The sequence below is a fragment of the Tenrec ecaudatus genome, chromosome 14 (assembly GCF_050624435.1).
Source record: "Tenrec ecaudatus isolate mTenEca1 chromosome 14, mTenEca1.hap1, whole genome shotgun sequence".
Taxonomy (NCBI): Eukaryota; Metazoa; Chordata; class Mammalia; order Afrosoricida; family Tenrecidae; genus Tenrec; species Tenrec ecaudatus.
Window position 1 is genome coordinate 46,574,148 of NC_134543.1, and position 21,173 is coordinate 46,595,320.

The following is a 21,173-nucleotide window of genomic DNA, read 5'->3' on the forward strand; positions in this document are numbered from 1 at the left end:
GCTACCATACGACCTCGAAATCCCTCTACTGGGCCGATACCCGGAAGAAGCAAGGAGCAGAATGTAGCCAGGCGTCTGCGCTCCAATGCTCATTGCGGCACAGTTCACAATCGCAAAGAGCTGGAAACAACCTAAATTTCCATCAACAGACAAATGAATTTAAAAACTGTGGTACATACATGCAATGGAGTACTACACATCCCTAAAGAAGCAGGGATGAACACATGAAGCATATCACCGCATGGGAAGAGTTGGAGAAAATTATGCTAAGCGAAGTAAGCCCAGCACAAAAGGGCCAGTCCAACATGAGTCCACTGAGGTAGCTTAACAAGCACAAGGGGCACAGGGGAAAGTCACTAAATGCATACATTCTTGGGGCAAGGTCCAGGCACTCTGGCAGGGGTCAGACCCAACCTAGGGATACAATATGGCAGTCAACTAAAAAAGAGGGTGAAAGGGGGAAAAATGGGCATGAGGGGTAAGGGGAAACAGGGCACTAATCCACCCATGGGGAGAGTATTATGTCTCCACAGGAGGGGAGAGAAGGACCAGACCTCAACCTGATGCGCCAAGACCTGAAGGCAACACACCGGCATGAAGCAGGGAACCAACAGAGAGGTCGGCAGGACTGGCCCCAATCCCAGCGATGTGGCTCCCCTCCCCAGAAGAATGCACTACAGAGGACAGCACTGGAGATACAGCTCCAGGAGAGGGGAAGGTCTGCTCAGAGCACACTAAGAGGGAAGGAGAGAGAGGGTGGAATGCATCCTAGGCCCCAAGAATGATATTCTTGCTTGGATCAGCCAAAGTACAGAGAGGACCAGAAGGCTGGCCCCACTGAGAGACATGGCATCTCCTCACTGACCCATAGCATAGGGGGACAACAATGGAGACAGTGTGGGAATTGTGGTTGGTCTGGCACACGTGCGCACACACACACACACACACACACACACACACACACACAAAGGGGTGCAACAGAGCAGCAAGGGGAGCAAAGCAAAGAAGTCCCTGAGGAATCCAAAAATAGATTTTGGGGGCAGGGCCTGGCACCTCATCAGACTCAATGGAAAACATTCATAAAGGTCAACAGACCTGGAACTACTTTTAGCCCCCCCCCCCACACAGCCCCCAATGTCTATCTATATAAGATAGGCAGGATAAACAATCCCAAAGAGAAAACAACGGGACCAATGGTTCCAGGGGTTACATGGGAATAGGAGAGGGGGAGGTCGGGAAAAGGGAGGGGGAAGTCAACAAATCCAGGGACAGGGGAACAACAACTGATCTAAAATCAATGACGAGTAGGGCACAGAATGCCTAGTGAGGTATGATCAAGTGCAACGGAGCCGAGAAGAATTACTGGAAGACGAATGAAGGTCGAACATGATAGAACAAGAAGAAAGTAAAAAGAAATAAAAGAAAGAACTAGGAGGCAAAAGACATTTATAGAGGTATAAATGCAGGCACATACATATATTTATATATAATGATAGAGAAATATATCTATATACATATATTTATATGTTAAGTTTTAAGGTAGTGGACGGGCATTGGGCCTCTACTCAAGTACTCCCTCAATGCAAGAACACTACACTTTATCCTAATAACCTGGCATTCTGCGATGCTCACATTCCTAACACGATCGCTGAAGACAGAATGGGTGCATAAGTAAATGTGGTGAAGAAAGCTGATAGTGCGCAGCTATACGAAGATATAACATCTAGGGTCTTAAAGGCTTGAAGATATACAAGTGGCAATCTAGCAGGTAAGCGACAAAGTCCACATGGAAGCAGCACACCAGTCTGTGTGACCATGAGGTGTTGACAGGATCAGGTATTAGAAGACCCAAACACAATCCTATCAATGTGAACAAGGGTAGACAGAGTGGAGCCCCCAAACTCATCTGTAGAATGGTCAAAAGGAAGGGACGAGCCAGCAAGGGTGCAGTATAGCACTGGCGAAACATACATTCCTCTAGTTCTCTAATGCTTACTCCCTGCCACTATCATGACCCCAGTTCTACCTTACCAATCTGGCTAGCCCAGAGCATGTACACTGGCACAGATAAGAGCTCTTGGCACATGGATTTCAGGATGGATAAACGCCTCAGGAACAGAAATGGTAGCGTGATACCGTGAAGGTAGAATGAAGGTGGGGGAGAAGGAGGGAACTGATTGCAATGATCAATGTATAACCCTACCCCCACCCCACACAGGGTGATGAACAACAGAAACAGGTGAAGGGAGACAGCGGATGGTTCACGATGTGAAAATAATAATTATAATTTATCAATTAAAAGTATAGGAGAGTGAGAGAGGGCGGAAAAACATAAGGAGCTGATACCAAGGGTTCAAGTAGAAAGAACATGTTTTGAAAATGTGATGGCAACATATGTACAAATGTACTTGAAACAGTGGATGGACTGTCTTAAGAGCTGTAAAGAGCCCCCAATAAAATGATTAAAAACCAAACACAATTGCAATATTTTGCAACCATAGCTGAGCCATAGTCTTCATGCACATCATGTGCAACCATCACCACTACCCCATTTCCAAATCTCTTCACCTCAAATGTATTTTTCAGTAGTAGAAAAGAAGGAAAAATAAAAACAACAAATGTAGGGAGGAAGTGGGCTATGTGATGTTACATTGTCAGGATTACAATGTAGGACATGAAATAAACTATGTATGAACTGTTAAATAGAACACTGATCTCGTCAGGAAAAACTTCACCCAATTCACACTTAAAAAATTGAAACAAAACAAAAGATTCCCAAAGTTGACCAATCCACTCAGTCAGGCAATACCAGCTAAAGCTAATGAAATTAAAATTTCCTAAAGAAAATATAATAATTCTGGTCTCGTTAGAGTAATAACTAGAACCTTTCAAAAAGGGAAAATATAAACATCAGTACAAAAATAAATTGGAAGCAAGTGTAAATATGTCAAAACCTGATGTGTCACAGAGAATGACTCATGTCTTTTAGTCTTGGGTGCATTAGGTCAGAGACCATGACCACCACCTGGTGACTCTGATGGTGGTGCTAGCCAAGTACTGACTGCAATTAGAGGAGAGGTTTCAGAAAAACAGATTTTAAAAATGGTTTCCACCCCCCCCCAGTTTTTTAAGATTCCGTGTGTGTGTGTGTACACACCATATCTGTATATTTGGATTCCTCCACCTTTTCAAACAGTAGTAGCATATAGCACAATTTTTTTCATTCTAACTACCTACCTATAAGATATATTGTTAAATTTTAAATTCAAATTATCTACGAGATAATCCATATCAATAGATATACCCTTTTGAAGCCTCCTATGCACAACATAGCATTCTCTTGTGAGCCCCTGATTCATAGGTACTAGGTTGCTTTCAATTAGTTTGCGGTTATAAACAATGCTGGAAAGAATAACCTTGAGTACATAATTTCCTAAGTATAAACAAATAATTTCATCTGTAGAACAAACATATACTTATAAAAGGTCATGCCCTTCCCACTACTTCATGCTTTTAAGAAACAGCCAGATCCATGATGATGTATATTTAAATAATTTTATTTAAGTAATTTTATTTTAAAATCCCATGTGTATACTCAAGTTATGCCTTTCATCTTAATTTAAAAATGGTTTCTGGGACTATACTCAAAGATCATAGGGGGTTTAGGAGGCCGTTCTGTGCCAGAGTAAAATGACTTCCAAACTCTCTGAACAAGACTGTGTTTTCTGCCAGTCCTGTTCAGAACATTCAGAAGGTATCTGCTCCTGAGGAGTCTGTGTCGCCCTGAATTGTGCTGATGCTCAGAGACTGAGAGCAGTCCTCCGCATTTACTGAGGGCAGGGTCACCGACATCTTGGCGGGTGATGCCTGTGCAGTGAAGAGGGGCACTGCCTTACCACCTGCAACAAAGAGACACTCAGTTAGTTTAACACGAATATCAACAGTATTTTACTGTGGCAACATATGAATAAAAAAGTGTGTACCACCTCAACACTTCCATGCGTAGAACTCCATAAAAATGCCTCCATTATAATAGATCTATGTGCATATATTTATAGGTTTCGTACTAAGGTAGTAGCTGGACATTGGGCCTCTAATCAAGTACTCCCTCAATTCAAGAACACTTTGTTCTAATAAACTGGCATTCCATGATGCTCACCTTCCCGATACGATCACTGAAGACAAAGCAGGTGCATAAGCAAATGTGGTGAAGAAAGCTGATGGTTCCCGGCTATCAAAAGATATAGCATCTGGAGTCTTAAAGGTGTGAAGGTAAACAAGCGGCCATCTAGCTCAGAAGCAACAAAGCCCACATGGAAAGAAGCACACCAGCCTGCATGATCACGAGGTGTCAATAGGTCAGGTATCAGGCATCAAAGAACAACATATCATATCATTGTGAATGAGGGGGAGGTGCGGAGTGAAGACCCAAAGCCCATCTGTAGGCAAGTGGACATCCCCTTACAGAAGGGTCACAGGGAGATGAGCCAGTCAGAGTGCAGTATAGCAATGATGAAACATACAACTTTCTTCTAGTTCTTTAATGCTTCCTCCCCCAACTATCATGATCCCAATTCTACCTTACAAATCTGGCTAGACCAGAGGATGTACACTGGTACAGGTAAGAGCTGTAAACACAGGGAATCCAGGACAGATGATCCCTTCACGACCAGTATGGAGAGTAACCATACCAGGAGGGGAAAGGAAAGGTGGGAGGTGGGGGAGAAGAAACCGATCACAATGATGTACACATGACCCCTCCCTGGGGGTGGAAAACAGAAAAGTGGGTGAAGGGAGACATTGGTCAGTGTCTAAGACATGAAAAATAATAATTTATGAATTATCAAGATTCATGAGGGAGGGAGAGAGGGGGGAAAACGAGGAGCTGTTACCAAGGGCTCAAGTAGAAAGAAATGCTTTAAAATGATGATGGCAACAAATGGATAAATGTGCTTGACACGATGGATGGATGTATGGATTGTGATAAGAGTTGTACGAGCTCCAATAAAATGATTTAGAAATATTCTGACATTATGCAAGCTGTGCTGTAGCATCTTACCCTCTCCGAGAGCATTCTGCCACCACAGATGTACATTCACTGCCCCCTCAGCAAAAGTGCCCTTCCTTCCTCCCCTCTCCCACTCTTGGTCATCACTAACAATCTCTGTTTTCTCTAAATCTGCTTTATTGTTTCATATAAATGAGGTCACACAATCTTTGTCCTTCTGTGAGTGACGTATTTCGCTCAGCATGGTGTTTTCAACATGAGGTGTGCACCAGGACTTCAGTCTCTGTAGGGTGAGCAGCACCCCATTGTACTCATGTGCCATGCTCTGTCTGCCCACTTTGATTTGGTGGTTCCCACCTTTGGGCTGTGGTGCAAAACGCTGCAATGGGCACTGGCGTACAGGCCCCTTGCCCAACGGCACCACCACAGCTCCTGGGAACCTAGAGAGTGCAGTCCTCCTCTGAGATGCGCAGGGTAGCCAGGGAGTCGCAATCAGCTCAGTGGCAACTAGCAACAATGACTAATGACGCAAACACCCTTTCAAGCGTCTCCTCTCCATTTGAACATCCTCTCTGGTGAAGTATCTGTTTAAGTCCACTACCCGGTTTTTATCAGATCACTGTTGTCATTTGCTGCTAAGTTACAGAAACTTTACACAGGCATACTTCAGAGGTATTATGAGCACCATTCCAAACCACCACAATCTAGCGATGTCACAATAAAGTGAGGCACACATACTTTTGGTTTTTCACGTAAAAGCCCTGCTTACATTACACTGTGGTCTGTTACATGGAGCACATAGTGGAACGCTGGAAATAACAGGAGAACCGCGGGAATGTGACCCGGGGTGAGCTCATGCTGCTGGACAAATGGAGCAGACAGACGTGCTCAACGCAGGGCTGCCACAGACCTTTAACGTGGGGAAAATGCAGTGTCCGCACCGCACAATAAAGCGAGGTATGCTGCTTCTGTTTGACTATAGACCCAAATATTATTGGAGGTACGGTTTCCCCAAATATTTCTCCCAACATATAGGTTGTCTCTTCACTTTGTTGATGAAGGAAGTCCGGCGATGACTTTAATCAATTAATCACAAGTTCATTTGAAGGAGGTCCTGTGTATCTACCAGGTCTTTTGCAATGCGTGCTTTTGTAGTCATTATCTGATGACACACCGTTAAAAACGAGGTCCCAGGTAAGTGTGCATGTGCTTTCCTAAGTAATTTAAGGGAATTATAACAAGGATTGCACACAAGGTAATTCTGTTTCCCAACGTGTTCTACACTTGTCATTGAAAGAACACGTCTTTCCACTTCCACATATTGCCTCAACTAGAGGCAACATGTCAATGTAGTCAAGTGCCAAAAGCCGTAGTATAAATAATAAATAACAGACAAGGCTTAGAGTTCAAAGCAATCTCTGAAATCCAAATTTGTTTCTTCCTGACTGTGTGACTTTAAGTTATTTTACCACTCAGAATTGCACTTAATTGAGCTAATAGCACCTACTGTGCATGGTGTGGTGAGGATGAAATATGAGGGTGTACCCAAAAGAAACCAGAATTTCTTTTTTTAAAGCTATGCACTTTGTTTTTTTAACAACACAACCTTATCACCTTCAAAGTACCCTCCATTACACTTAATACATTTGTCAAATCTATGATTCCATCCTAGGAAGTTTTTCAAATTCATCTGGTTGGATGGTTGACGGCACCTCCCTCATTTTTTTCTTCACTTCTTTTACTTTGTCAAATCGCTGTCCTTTCGTGTCCTTCTTCATTAGTGGAAACAAAAACAGTCGCACAGAGCAAGGTCAGGTGAGTAAGGTGTGTGGGACAAGAGAGGCATGCTGTTTTTGCCAAAAACTGGTGCAGAGATGGCTGTGAGCAGGTGCACTGTCATGGTGGCAAGACCAGTCCCCCGTCTGCCACAAATCAGGCCTTTTCAGAACCTCTACACAGAAAGCTTGATTAACTGTATGACCCGGTGGAACAAACTCCAAATGTACTGCAAGTTGACAATTTCGTCCATTGGGGAAATTGATGGATGCCCACAATGCGGTTTGTCATCAGTCGATATTTTACCTTTTTGGAAAAAAAGAACACTTGAGTTTTTCCACAGCGGTATCCTTGTAAGCTGTGTTCAATATCACAACGGTTTCTGTGGCATTTTTTCTGATCAGGAAACAAAATTTCACATCTGTATGCTGTTCTCTTAAATTAGCCATCACCAACGATGAGATTCAAGTGAAACTGTTTTTAAGAAAAAATTCGCTGCGGGTCCTCCGCCTGGCAGAGCCATTTGTCCTGCGCCACAATGCTCCAAAGCCTGATCAAGAATGTGCGGACCCCCATGAAGCCCTACTGCACACAAGTTTACCAAGAGATCTGGGTGGGAATGGGCCTGATGGGCTTCATCATATACAAGAGCAGGAGCACCGATCAAAGAAGTCAAGCTCCAAAGCTTCCGGTGGGGCACCTGCCCACGGGCACCACTGAGCAGCTGCCTGAGATCCTGTCGGATGAGGTGTCCACTCGACTGGGAACGTCGGAGCACAGTGTTGGGGACATGGCTGTTGCTCCTGCCTGTGCAGAGTGGCAAGAATAAATGTGTGTGGGAGAAAAAAAGAAAAAATTCGCTATGACCAGAGAGAACCTTCCCAGGCACGCCACGGGTGCACTAACTCAGATCCAATTACTTGAAGCTCGCTTAGCAGGAAAAACGCGCACGACTACTAGTACCATTACTGCTACCGAGCTCTGCTCCACGCAGCGCAACTCTGCTGCTTTCCTAGGTACCTCCTTGTATCTTAAAAGGCTTAACAGAACTTTATGCTAAGCAAGTACTAAAAACCAAGAGCTACTATTACCACTAAGTGACTGCTAGTATCACTATTACCATAAATTCGATAGCTAGAAGTCCGAATAAAAACACAAAACCACCATAGTGGTCCTAAAATAAGGATGTACTGCTAGTCATAGATGGCACTTGAGTCTCAAGAAGGGGTAGATAGAGCCAAGCATGATGTGCTTCTCCCGGGACTGGTCTCTCCTGACAACGTGTCCAAAGGGTGTGAGAGGAAGACCGGCCATGCTTGCCTCTCAGGAGCACTCTGCTCAGACGTCTTCTGGGCAGATTGGTTTGTCCTTTCAGCAGGCCGGGGGAGTTTCAGTATTCTTCTGCAGACCCACAATTCAGGAGCGATTAGTCCCTGGAGGAGGACGTCGTGTTTGGTGAAGCGGAGGGGTCCCGAAAGAGAGGAAGGCCCTCGAGGGTATGGACTGACAACACCATGGCTGCAACCATGGCCGCAGCACGGCGAGGGTATCAGGACGGCGCGCGCCGGCGCAGGGCTTCGTCTCTTGTAAGGTCCTTATGGTTCGGCACTGACGCAATGGCACCAAACAGATACGAGCCACGTAAAAGGCTTCGGAAGTCAAAGACTGCCCACATACAGGCACTTTATTCTTCCTCCTACTCCTAAACACAGATCCCCAACTGAGTCAGGTCATTAAAGATTACGCACTGAATGCCTAAGGGGGCAATGCTATTTATTGGTGAAGAGGTTGCTAAGATGATAACACTGCTAAGGGGGGGGGGGGGCGCGCAACGGGTGAAGTGGATAATTCAAGGATTAATGACATTTAACTCTGGCAAGCACCTCTCGTAAATGTAATCTTCATCACTACTGCTACATTCAGCCAAATATGGAAAAATATTTCCACTCTGGATTGAAAGCAGAGGGAGGAGGGTCTACAGAAGCTAGATGGGGGCAGCAGGGAGACAGTTTAGGATGAAGACTTCTTTGATATGTTAAAAAGTCCAGAGCTAACTACAGATGCATATCTATCTGCCTAATTCTTAATTCATTCAAGATTTAAGGCAAACTGAATAAAAATATACAGAATCTGAACTTGATACTACCCTAAAGCACAAAAATTTGCATTTCAATGTTACGGGTTTATCATCTACACATAAAAAAATAATAAGCACTTTCAAGAAACAAATTACCACGCCCCAAACCTATTTGTAGGGTCTTTCCATGGATTGAGGCCCCAGCGAATCCCCACTGTCCAGAGACTGGGAATGTGAACAACCAAGAACCAGACAGGGAGCACTGTCGCGCGGTCCTCAGCAGCGGCCGTCTTGCGGCTGGACCGGAACCCCTGTCAGTAGATCTCCCTTTGGACCCACATTCAGGTGATTCTAAATTTTCTTATCCTTTGCTTTCTATTTTGCTTTTGGTCCTCATTTTGTAAGTTTTTTTCATGTAGGGAGGCTCGGGTGGTGGGGTTTTTGAAGATAGCAACAAATAATATTTCTGTGGGCGCATGGAAGTGGAGAGTGGAGGAAACGGGGAGTCAACATCAATGGGTACAGATGGAAGAACAGGGTCCAAAGATGATCGTGGGGATGACTCCACAACCCTTCTTAATTATGACCGGCTGAGTGAACTGGATGTTGTTAACTATAGCTCAATTAAACCAATTAAAACATACAGAAAACAGGGGTGGGGTGGGTGACAGGGAGGGAAAGGGGATTTGGGGAGTAAATAATGAAGGGGGAGGGGGAGGGAGCATTAGAATGGACTGGGATTGCACAACTCATATTCAAGGCAATTTAACCAATTGGGGGTGGGGAATCCTCTAGAATTGATGTGGTGATGATTGAACGATTAGACCATTGAATTTTATGATATGTAAATTATGTGGCAATAAAACTGCTAAAACAACAACAACAAATTACCTTAAGCAATCTTAAAGACACCTCTGAGGGCAGAGTTAAAGTCAGGTTTCCAACACCCCTTATGGTTGCCCCAGGAATAAAGTGTTCTAGTCCATGTTCACAGGGTCAGAGGTAAACGTAGACCGTCTGGACGTTCCAGTGGTGACTCAACAACAGCTGTCTAAAATGATCAGCATGTTTGTAAAAGAAGGCAAATTCCTTTCATATTAGGAAGAAGCAGAGGGATACTGACATATATTTGATGGATTTGAATGCAGACAAAACATGTAGATGGGCCTTTTCGACCCGAAGACAGTTGCAAAGACACAGGATTAGCAGTTATCTGCATCCAAATGCAAACGCACAGCTGTTGAGGTGATTCCCTCTTACCTGTGGGACAGGACAGGAGTGCTCCCGAGGGTCTCAGTCCCACGGAGCTGCTGGTTTCGAGTTTGAACTGCCAACTTCGTTAGCACCTTAATGTTTAACTCACATAAAAAAAAAAAAACCAACAAAAGAACAAACAAACATACACCAAACTCACTGCCATCAAGTCAACTGTGACTCATATGAAACAGTAAATAGTAAGTTCTGACCTTATAAGAAATAGTAAAATTGCCCCTGTGGGTTTCCAAGGCTTAGTTCCTGATGGGAGCAGAAAGTCTCAACTTTCTCCCACAGAGCGGCTGGTGGGTTTGGACTTCTGACCTTGTAGGTAACAGCCCAAAGGTATAACCCGCCATGCCATCATATGGCTATAATTTTTAGATCAATGAGAATAGACATCACTCGGAAGGAAAAGAGACTGAAGAAATTAGAGACATGTGATGGAGGGACCAAGAAAGAAAAGTGATTAAAGAGCAAATAAAGGGAAATGAGGAGGAGGTGTCAGGGAGATAAGCAGCAGCCTAGGAAGAGGGAAGAGTCAGGAAAGGCACAAAAACTGAAAGTGGGGGGCGGGAGAGGGAGAGGAATTGGGGAGCACTTGGTGGATGCAGGAGGGGAGAGGAGCATTGGAGCTGGTTTGGAAGCAATTTAACTGAAAAGTGCATGATATGTGAATATTTTATTAAGAAAACTAAAAAAATGACACTGAATTATACATGTAGGATTCATTGAATTAGTGAGTCTTTTGTTGTGTAGATTTTTGCCAATTTTGAAAAAAACTACATGACTACCAATGAGCACAGGGAAAAAAAGAAAACGTTCTAAAATTGATTGTGGTAAAGATCGTACAACTCTTCTTGGTATGCTTGAACTACTGAATTGTATATGTGGACAAAGTGCCAATAAAATGTTTTTTTTAAGAATTTACCTAAAATTATAAAAAACAAAAAGAAAGTCTAGTACAACTCATCTAATCAACCCATAACTAGTAGAGCTGAGACTACAACTCACTGCTCTTTGCAATATCAAATACCTTAATCAACCACAGTAATGAATTATTTTGAATCTCATATTGTTTTAAAGGTGGTTGAAGGAAATTCCACTTGTTTGGTGGTATGTAACAGTAAGGAACAGCTAGTGTGCTGAATTTTCAAACACAAGACCCTTTATGACAGATCAAGTCCAGGATCCAAATGAGTTTTGCTATCCAGTCACCTGGAATGGTCTTACCCAGAGAGTCAAGTCAGGTGTTTGTGCAGGAAGGAGTGATCTGCAAAGGTCAGAGATGGGTTCATCCATCTCTTCACCCAAAAAACATCGATTAAAAGCTCTCTTCCGGGCAAAATGTTCTTCAAGAACCGGGAAAACAATGCAATGAACAAAACCAAGAGCCTCTCACAGTCTCCTTGGGGGTTGGGGAGGGTGATCCACAAGTAAGAAAAAGAGCAGGATATTTGTCGGGAGGTAGCAAGTGCCATACACAAAAACAATGCGGGGTAAGGAGGACAATGATGCGAGGGAGAGGTTTGGGGACGTTATTTCACATCTCTAAACGCCAGTTTCCAATAAATGAAGCCAAGAGTATCTCCCTCGCAGGTTTTGTGAAAGCTAATGAAATATAAGATAAAAAATACTTGGTGTCACACTGGCGCAGTAAGCACTCAAGACAGGTTGGCTGTTCACTGCACTCCTCCCGGAGAGGGACGGACCATATGGCATGAGGCACTGACTGTTCAGGACAGGCTGCAGAAGGCAGTGTGACTTCAAGAGGGGTTAAGAATGATTTGTGAAATCCAGCAACAACAATAACAACAAGGTGCTGGAAGGCTTCCAAACAGCAAAGCTATTTTTAACTCTCGCAGTTGTGTTTTAATCAACAAGTTCTGTCAGTAAAATGCACCATCAAAAGGGGTTTTGAATGTACAATTGGGGAAGTCTTCATGAAGTGTTCATTTACACACGCTAAACAGTCTCAGTCTCAGAACTTTGAAAGAGAATGTTTTTGACTAGGATTGAAGTGAAAAAGAGCATTATTTTTGAACATTATGAACAGGCCAAAAAGGTAACCTTCATACCCAGTTACAGTGCTCACAGTGTAATTTTATTTAAAGAAAAGACATCGTAATAAATCGATACTAAGGGCAAGTATAAATGTTCTACTTATATTAAATGTAGCTCGAAGCTTTTAAAGTTTGACTTTTATATTTCCAAAGTCACGTCACTGACTCTGGGCTTTCTCCTCTCGTAAACAGTTCCAGTCTCGGACCCCCAGGGGCGTTACAGTGAGTCAGCATGGACTCGGTGGCAATGAGCTTTTTGGTTTTTTTGCTGGTTTGGTCACTAACTCTATGATGTCATTGTTTCAACAGCTGTTTTCAGGTTTGAAAAAAACACAAACCACTATTTCTTGATTCCATGGGTTTTCAGTATGACATCATTTCACCCAGCACACATTTGAAGCTGGGGATCCAGAGTGTCCTACAACATTTTATAATAACATTTTAGACATTTGAAATTATAATTCTGTGTTTTTTAGAAAGTGTTTTTAAAAAGTTAAAATCTACCTAGGAATTGTGCTGTTTTCTGTTCTTTGGTATTAGACAAAGAAAGACAAAAGTTAAAACGCATTATTCTGAAAACAGATAATGACACAGGATTTTTTTTTTACTGTCCATTTAAGAGGCTGCTGAAAAATATATGTAGCAGAGCTTCCTAAAAGCTTTTCAGGTTTAGATAAAACCCATTTCTTTAGCAGGTTTTAGATGCTGACCTGCTCAAACACGTGGTAGCCCATTATTCTCTGTAACTGGAAAACTATGAGGAATCCAGACCAAGCCTTGCCTCCTAGGGCTCCAGGCCACGAGCAGAGAAGTGGGGAGTATTTTCCTTGGTGGCTCCACACCTCGCACCTCACATTCTACCCGGGGACTGCAGGTGGTGCCAGCCATGATAGGGCTTCCCGGTGTTAGTCTGTCCAATGAGGAACAGATAATGGGACTGCTTTAAGTTGTCAGCGTTTGGGTTTTTCTACCTTGTGAGGAAAATTTTCCCCTCAAATTGTGCATTTAAAAATAAAACTATAAAAAATAAAAAAACTATAAAGGATCACCTCAGATCCTCCTTATTAGCAATTGTCTTGGAGTTCTACATCTTTAGGATCTATATACCAAAGGTTTTTCATATTACCACTGTATTAAATACATTTTAAACAACATCTATAACTAGGGTAAGCTGCCACTATGAACATAAGGAACACCGTAATGGAGAAAAAATAATCCGACGCCATTGGGCCTCTACTTAAGTACTCCCTCAATGCAAGAATACTTTCTTCTCTTAAATTGGCATTCTAGGATGCTCACCTTCCTGACACAACCACTGAAGACAAAGAGGGTAAATAAGCAAATGTGGTGAAGAAAGCTGATGGTGCCCAGCTATCAAAGATACAGCATCTGGGGTCTTAAAGGCTTGAAGGTAAACAAGCGGCCATCTAGCCCAGAAGCAACAAAGCCCACATTAAAGAACACACCAGCCTGTGTGATCACAAGGTTCTGAAGGGATCAGTTATCAGGCATCAAAGAACAAAAAATCATATCATTGGGTGCACACCTCCATGATACGATCGCTGATGACAAACGGGTGCATAAGCAAATGTGGCGAAGAAAGCTGATGGTGTCTGGCTACCAAAAGGTATAGCGTCTGGGATCTTAAAGGCTTGAAGGTAAACAAGAGGCCATCTAGCTCAGAAGCAACAAAGCCCACATGGAAGAAGCACACCAGCCTGTGCGATCATGAGGTGTCGAAGGGATCAGGTATAAGGCATCAAAGAACAAAAAAATCTTACCATAGTGAATGAAGGGGAAAGTCCAGAGTGGAGACCCAAAACCCATTTGTCGGCCACTGGAGATTCCCTTGCAGAGGGGTCTAGGGGAGGAGATGAGCCAGTCAGGGTGCAACGTAGCACCGACGAAGAATACAGCTTTCCTCTAGTTCCTAAATGCTTCCCCTCTCCCCCTGTCAGGATCCGAATTCTACCTTGCAAGTGTGGCTAGACCAGAGGATGTACACTGGTGCATATGGGAGCTGGAGGTACAGGGAATCCAGGGTGGATGATACCTCCAGGACCAGGGGTGTGAGTGGCGATACTGGGAGGGTAGAGGGTGAATGGGTTGGAAAGAGGGAACCGATTGCAAGGATCTACATGTGACCTCCTCCCTGGGGGACGGACAACAGAAAAGGGGGTGAAGGGAGACACCGGATAGGGCAAGATATGACAAAATAATAATTTATAAATTATCAAGGGCTCATGAGGGAGGGGGAAGCAGGCAGGGAGGGAGAAAAAAAAGAGGACATGATGCCAAGGGCTTAAGTGGAGAGCAAATGCTTTGAAAATGATTAGGGCAAAGAATGTACGGATGTGCTTTATACAATTGATGTATGTATATGTATGGATTGTGATATGAGTTGTATGAATCCCTAATAAAATGTAAAAAAAGAAAAGAGGAGGAAAAAAAAAGAAAATGATTAGGGCAAAGAATGTACAGATGTGCTTTATACAATTGATGTATGTATATGTATGGACTGTGATAAGAGTTGTATGAGCCCTTAATAAAATGTTAAAAAAAATAATAAAACGTTAAAAAAAATAATCCGACACAGGCTGTCTCTTAGACACCCATCCAGACAACCTTCCACGAATGACCGCCGGTGAAATGTCCATGGCTAGTATTTTAGCCCAAACTTCACCTGCTCTCAGGCCTTTTTTTGCTAGTAACCTTTTCTGACAAAATTAGTTTCTTCCTCCTACGTGCACGCAGACATTTTCCATATCCACATTTTCAGCTGCACTTTTCATCTTGAATTATAATTTGCTCAGGGGGCTCCTGTTTTCATTTCACATGTACTCTGTAGGACAGTCCACCAACCCAAACCAGCTACCGGTCAGTTGCTTCCGACTCACAGTGGCCAGGATCGTACAGCAGCAGACCGCTGCCACTTTCTCCGTGGGGCCGACCACCGAGCCGCCACGGTGCCTGTCGTATTCACCTTTGTGTACATCGGAGCCGTGGCATTGGTCCGGGAACGGAGTGGGAATTAGAATGCTGCTGAACTGCATCTCTTGGTTGCTTCCTAGAGTCTGCGGCTCCTCATGGCTAACAGCTTGCTTCCATTCGTGCCGACCAGACCCAGACGTTAACATCAGCCCTGAGCTCCAGCAGTGCATTGCATCCCAGCTGTCGAGGACAATGCTGCAGAAGTGCAGCTGTGCCTTCTTGCGTTCTTGAGGCAGTTTTCCTGCCCACCACCTTGGGTGCATCTAGTCTCCCTTCAACTGCTTGTGTAAGCAGCTGCCACGCCACCCTGCTGCAGGGAATTCTCATACCTCACCCAGTCCTGCCGGCTCGCAATGCCAGAGCCTCTGCGCTTGAGAGCACATATGCCAAATCTGGCTGAAGACGGTGCCTGGGCCATGTGATGTTAAGATAGTTTGTAATATTTTATTTGACTCTGCTTTCCAGAAGTAGTCGCGATTAAATATCCCTTCCCTTACTCTCATGTTTAAAAGGGCGACTGAAAAATGTTCAAAGTGTCTGGCCCCCAAATATGTTCCAAACATACAAATCCCACTATATTTTAAATTTTTCCTATTGTTGCTCCTGTTTTGTAAAATGACTAGATACATGCTTGTTTTCAAATTTCTAATGTAAGGTTATAATGAAGCCATTCTGATAGGAAGAATACATGGACCGGCACCTGTGAAAACAACTCCAACTCTTTCCCTTAAAAAGCGATAGTTCTAGCGAAAGAGTTGTTTCTTCTTATGCCAGATTCTAGCTGCTTCACTTTGTTTAAAACTGACTTCAAAGTTTAAACACTGTCCTGTCCCAACAAACAACCTCCCACAGATGGAATGATGGAATGATCTGGACTAGCCTCAGTGTGCTGACCAACACACCTGCGGCCTTTTCATTCAACAGCTTCTAAGCTCTCTAAAGAGAAACAGTCACTTTTATTTTCTGCCCCCAACATATGCCTTTGGGGAGTTTAGTGCACACAGGGATTTCTATAACTGGGGTGAGTGTATAGATAATTTCAAGAAATAAAAAAGTATAGTTAAGGCTCTCGACTGTACTGATTATTAAGAAGAAAGGAAATTGAAAACTCCGAGCAGACCCAAACATAAGCGCTTTGAATGTAAGACAATTACTGGTAAATGCAGAAGAGAGTTATAAACTGGGCTCAATTTGTGTCCGATTCATACCTCCTGTTAAACAAAACAAACACTTTTTCACAAGGAAACTAGTTTTCACAGAAATCATCATGATTCACTACGAGTTCCCAAGGAAAATAGTCACAAACCTAAAGCACTCCCATGGTTACTCCATCAAATCAGGTCAACAGAAGGCTGATCTTCCTGCCTTAATCTAAAGAAGGGAGTTACACATCTGAATTTTAATGACTGTCAATAGAAAACATTTACCTAATGGATTATTGGCTTTATGCCTCAAACATGAGGGGAAGGGAGAAAATAAAGGATGTGCTGTTTATATTAACAACAAAAACCTCGGAGGCCTTTTCCTGCCCCGGCTAGTCTCCACTCACTTACGGATTGAAATCAGTGCTTCTCCACCTTCCTAATGTTGCAACCCTTTCAGACAGTTCCTCATGTGGTGGTAACCCCCCCAACCATCAAATTATTTTCATTGCTACCTCACAACTGTCATTTTGCTACTGTTATGAATCAGGCGACTCCTGTGAAAGGATCGTTTGACCCCCAAAGGGGTCACGACCCACACGTTGAGAACAGCTGATTTAAATGTTCCAGAAAGTTTTCCATCTCCCTTCTCCCCAGGACTCGGCCTGGTCAGACTGTGGGCATGCTGCGCAACACAAGCTCTCGGAAACAGCCAATCAGCCGTCAGGGAGCAGTCCCACTTTAACCTACAGTGAAGGAGGCGAGGAGAACACCTTGACATGGTTATAGAATTATGAAGCAGAGAAAAGTTAAATCACCAAAGAGAAACCTACAGCACACAGTTCTCAGGCCAACCGGGCAGTCTGGGTGCTAAGGTCCTAGGTCTGTGTTGATGGTGCTGGGGACCTATACTAGAGTGCGCCGAAATCGGCAGCTGTCGGTAGCTGCTGTTTTAAACTAGTTCTAGGGGCAGATGGCATGGAGAAAAATGATGAAGTGGTGTAATCAGTAGAGTTGCCTCTCATGCTTCTTTTATTTTAAAAAAATCAGACGGGTTGTAGAAAAAGTAGAGTATTTAAATAAAATAATAAGCATTATGTAGTTTATTCATTGGGGGCAAATATTAACGCTAAATATTTGAATAATACTGCAGAAAATGTTTTGAAATAAATGGTCAAATATGTTAAAAACGGAATGCAAGACAGATTAACAAAATGTTGAAAGGGAATAGTTTTTACCAGAAAATGCATATATTTATAATGGCAGTAGGGCTGTGGACACAGACAAGTTATTTGTACATTTGGCATTCTGCAAAGAGACCAGAATTGAACATCTGACCTTAAGTTTCAATAAAAAATCTTTAAATGCTTTTGAAATGGTCCTGGTGGTAGTGGTGGCTGTTGAATAATTTCCAACTCGCGGTGACTCCATGTATGACAGACCTTCAAAAGCAGACCCCTGGCCTGTTTTCCCAGGTGCCCTTGTGGCTCGTAGCCCAGCTCTCATCCTTCTGTAGCAGGGCCTTGGTCAGAAGTACTTACTATGTAGTAGACAGGAAGTTCACTGACACGGTGTGAGTCTTCATTTTAACTCATCTTGGAGAAGCTACCATCAGCCGAGTTCGGGTGTTGTGTCAAGAAGTATATGCTCAGTTACCTGATATAACATTAAAATCTTTTGCTCCTTAAACCAAAAATATCCTCTGAGCTCTTCTAACTCTGCTTAATCTTCCCGAGCATCATGCTATTTTAAGACCAGTCTATATGAGATCAAATTGATGATGCATATTTGAAAGATCATCCAGAAACATTATGGGGCAATGAGTCTATTGATGAGAGAAAGGGTAAAAATGGTCATAAGATTTGAAGAATGTAATCAATACCACCAAACTGTACATGTAGCAATTATATGTTTTACTATGTATACTCAACAAAATGAAAAATTTTAAATCTTCCGATGTCAACTTTAAATAAGTACTTAACACGAGGTTAACTATTGCGTGTTGTACAATCTGGGGAATTACAAAGGGAGAGAAGTTACCGCCTGGTCACTCCCATTTAATATACATCTTTCACAAGTCTATCAAGCACATATGGTACAGATATGGAAGCAAAAGTATCTCTCCATTGATAAATCATTTGTTTGTAACAAGCAAAATTAAGGGACAATCTTTTCTGAAAGGCGTGCTTGGAATTTATCTGCTCCCTTCCCTACTAATCAAAGCTGGGTGGAAACTAAGAAAACCTATCTTCACCCCTGCAGGACTCAATCAAGACAAAACAAAATTGAAGGACCTTCTCTGTGTCTAATATTATTGTGCTCGGCATTGTGAAGGCTACAGAGAAGAATAAGAAGACATTGTGTCCATCCTCTTTCCTTAGAAAGGCAAAACAAGGAGTGTAATGCTGAAGTTCAAATCCAACGTAGGGAATGGCACCAAAGTTCAAACTGCGAACACCTGGTTTGCAGAAGCCTATGGGTGACAGTGGAAGCCCAAAATCCATTTGAAGGGTCCATCTATAGATTAACCTCCCAATGAATCCCCTCTGACCATAGTTGAGGGATGTGAGCAGCCTTGTCATCAAAGTGCGCTGTAAAGTTGCTTACAGTAGACTTAGGTTACGTTTAACATCTTATCATTTCATGTCCCTTTTGATCTCTTTTAAATTTGCTAATATCATTTGATTTCCCTTTGGACCTATTTAAAGGTCGTCTGTTTTTGTTTTTTCAGTGAAGGGGAACTACCCTGGATGAATCCTCTGGTGACCATAGGCCAGGGCTGGTGAGCATGCAGAGCGCACTGCAAAGCGGATCACTGCAGATGCCGTCAGCTTACATTGAACACCTTATCATTTGCGCTCCCTTTTGATCCATTTTAAATTTGTTCTGGCTTGTATTATTTTCTACTTTATTTTCCATTGAGGTTTTTCTTTGTTTTACTTTGTTATTGTTGTTAGGTTTTGTTCTGGTATGCTTTCTCTGTGTGCAAAATCCAGGCTAGGTAACTATAGACAGGAAGCATATAGGTATGGGGGGGCGGGCTAAGAACACTGCGTGCAAGGAAGAAGAAAAGGCTCTAAGACGGACTGTGGTGACGACGGCACAGCTCTTTTTATATGACTGAACTACTGAATTGTATGATATGTAGATAGATTATATACTGATACAATCCTTATAATAAAAGAAAATGAAACAGGGATACACAGTGAGGGCTGGCAGAAGTGAGTAAATCTTCCAATGAACCCTCCTTTTGTTCGGCGACATGGAGTCCGTTCCGACGCCTGGTGACCTTATGCACAACAGGCGGAAACACTTCCCGGTCCTGTGCCTTCTTCACAGTCGTTCTGTTTGAGCCCACTGGTACAGCCACGGTGTCGGTCCATCTCATTGAGGGCCTGCCTCTTTTTCACGGTCCCCCCACTTGAGCAAATGTGATGTCCTTCCCCAGGGACTGCTTTCTCCTGACAACATGTGCAAAGTATGGGAGGCGAAGTTTTGTCATCTTAGCCTGTAAGGAGCATTCTGCCTGTATTTTTTCCAAGACAGATTTGTTTATCCTTTTAGCAGCCCATGGTACTTTCAATATTCTTCAGCCAGCACCATAAATTCAAACATTTCGATTCTTCTTCTGTCTTCCTTATTCAATGTCCTACTTTCACATGCATATGAGGCAAGCCATGGTATTTTCAATTGTCTTATGATACTCCTGCCACACCTAAAGTATGAGGGACTTTAAAAGCCAAGAACGAATTGAGTTAGCTGACTTTCAATATTATACTACCTCATCTGCCAGTATTTCCACTTGTTCCACTGAAATTCTCTTTCCATTCTTATTTTTATTTTTCTCCTACAGGCTCTATTTCTTTCTTTTTAATTTTCCTCAAGAAGGTGATATACCTTGTGCCTGGATGGTTTGGGAGACTTGAGCTTTGGAACCTTTTCTAAACCAGTGATTCTCAGCAGAGGGTCGGAGTCAGGAAACATCTGGTTCACCTGCAGGTCCTTTCAAAATAGCCAAGGCTCTTTCTTGCCCCCCCCCACCAACAGTTTTATTGGCGCATAATTCACATATCACATAATTGAATAGTTCAATTGTTCAGTCATATCAAGGGGAATTATGCAATCACCACCACTTCAATCTTAGAGCCTCACCCCCACCAATGGTTGAACTGTCTTTAAAATGAGTTGTACAATCATGATCAGTTCTAGTGCTCCCCCCCCTCCCACCTTCATTTTTACTCCCACAATCCTCTGTCCCTTCCTCCCACCATCCCTCACCTCTGCATTCCCTATAAGACTATGTATGTTATTAGCATTACACATTCACTCCTCTGAGGTTTCACAGGCGGGAAACCCCACAGACAACAATGAAAAACAAAGTGCACTAAGTTGGTAAGGATAAGATCCTATTAGTATAAAGACAAAAATACAAACAACGTGTCAGTGGGAGAAATCCCATCAACATTCAAAAAGTCAGGGAAGCAATTTCTGTCATGGAATAACTAAGATATGCTTGCACCCAGTACAGATTCAGGCGGTCTCTATGGGGAGGTCCACTGGCCAAGTATGGAGTTCGATCCAGCATAGTCAAGGTTACAAGGGTGTCTGCCTGCTAGCAGGGCTGTTGGGGACTCTGGCCTTTGGCTAGAGCGGATCTGCCAGCTGCTTGGTCCGACTAGAGACTCTGCAGATGAGTTGGAGCACCCACTGTCCTCCACAGCCTTCGACAAATTGGGTGTTTTTAATTTTAGCTGAAGCTGTTCTCTTCACAGTGCTTTTGTAATTGTCACATTTGGATCACACAAGCTGGTGTGCTTCTGCTGCGTGGCTTGGTTGATGGCTGCTTGTTTAAATGCAAGCCT

General features: G+C 43.1%; 1 protein-coding gene and 1 pseudogene across 3 annotated transcripts in view; one reads left to right on the top strand and one right to left on the bottom strand.

Annotated features, from left to right (window-relative positions):
• Positions 1-3,541: 3,541 nt before the first annotated feature.
• The window catches only part of KIAA0586 (KIAA0586 ortholog), a 127,135-nt gene continuing 109,503 nt past the window's right edge, over positions 3,542-21,173 (bottom strand). For all 3 annotated transcript variants that reach the window (XM_075530943.1, XM_075530945.1, XM_075530944.1), the window contains one exon: positions 3,542-3,899. In XM_075530943.1, coding sequence (XP_075387058.1) covers positions 3,748-3,899 — 152 coding nt within the window. In that variant the 3' untranslated portion in view covers positions 3,542-3,747. The remainder of the gene's footprint in view (positions 3,900-21,173) is intronic.
• Positions 7,323-7,504, top strand: LOC142425634 (ATP synthase F(0) complex subunit j, mitochondrial pseudogene; annotated as a pseudogene).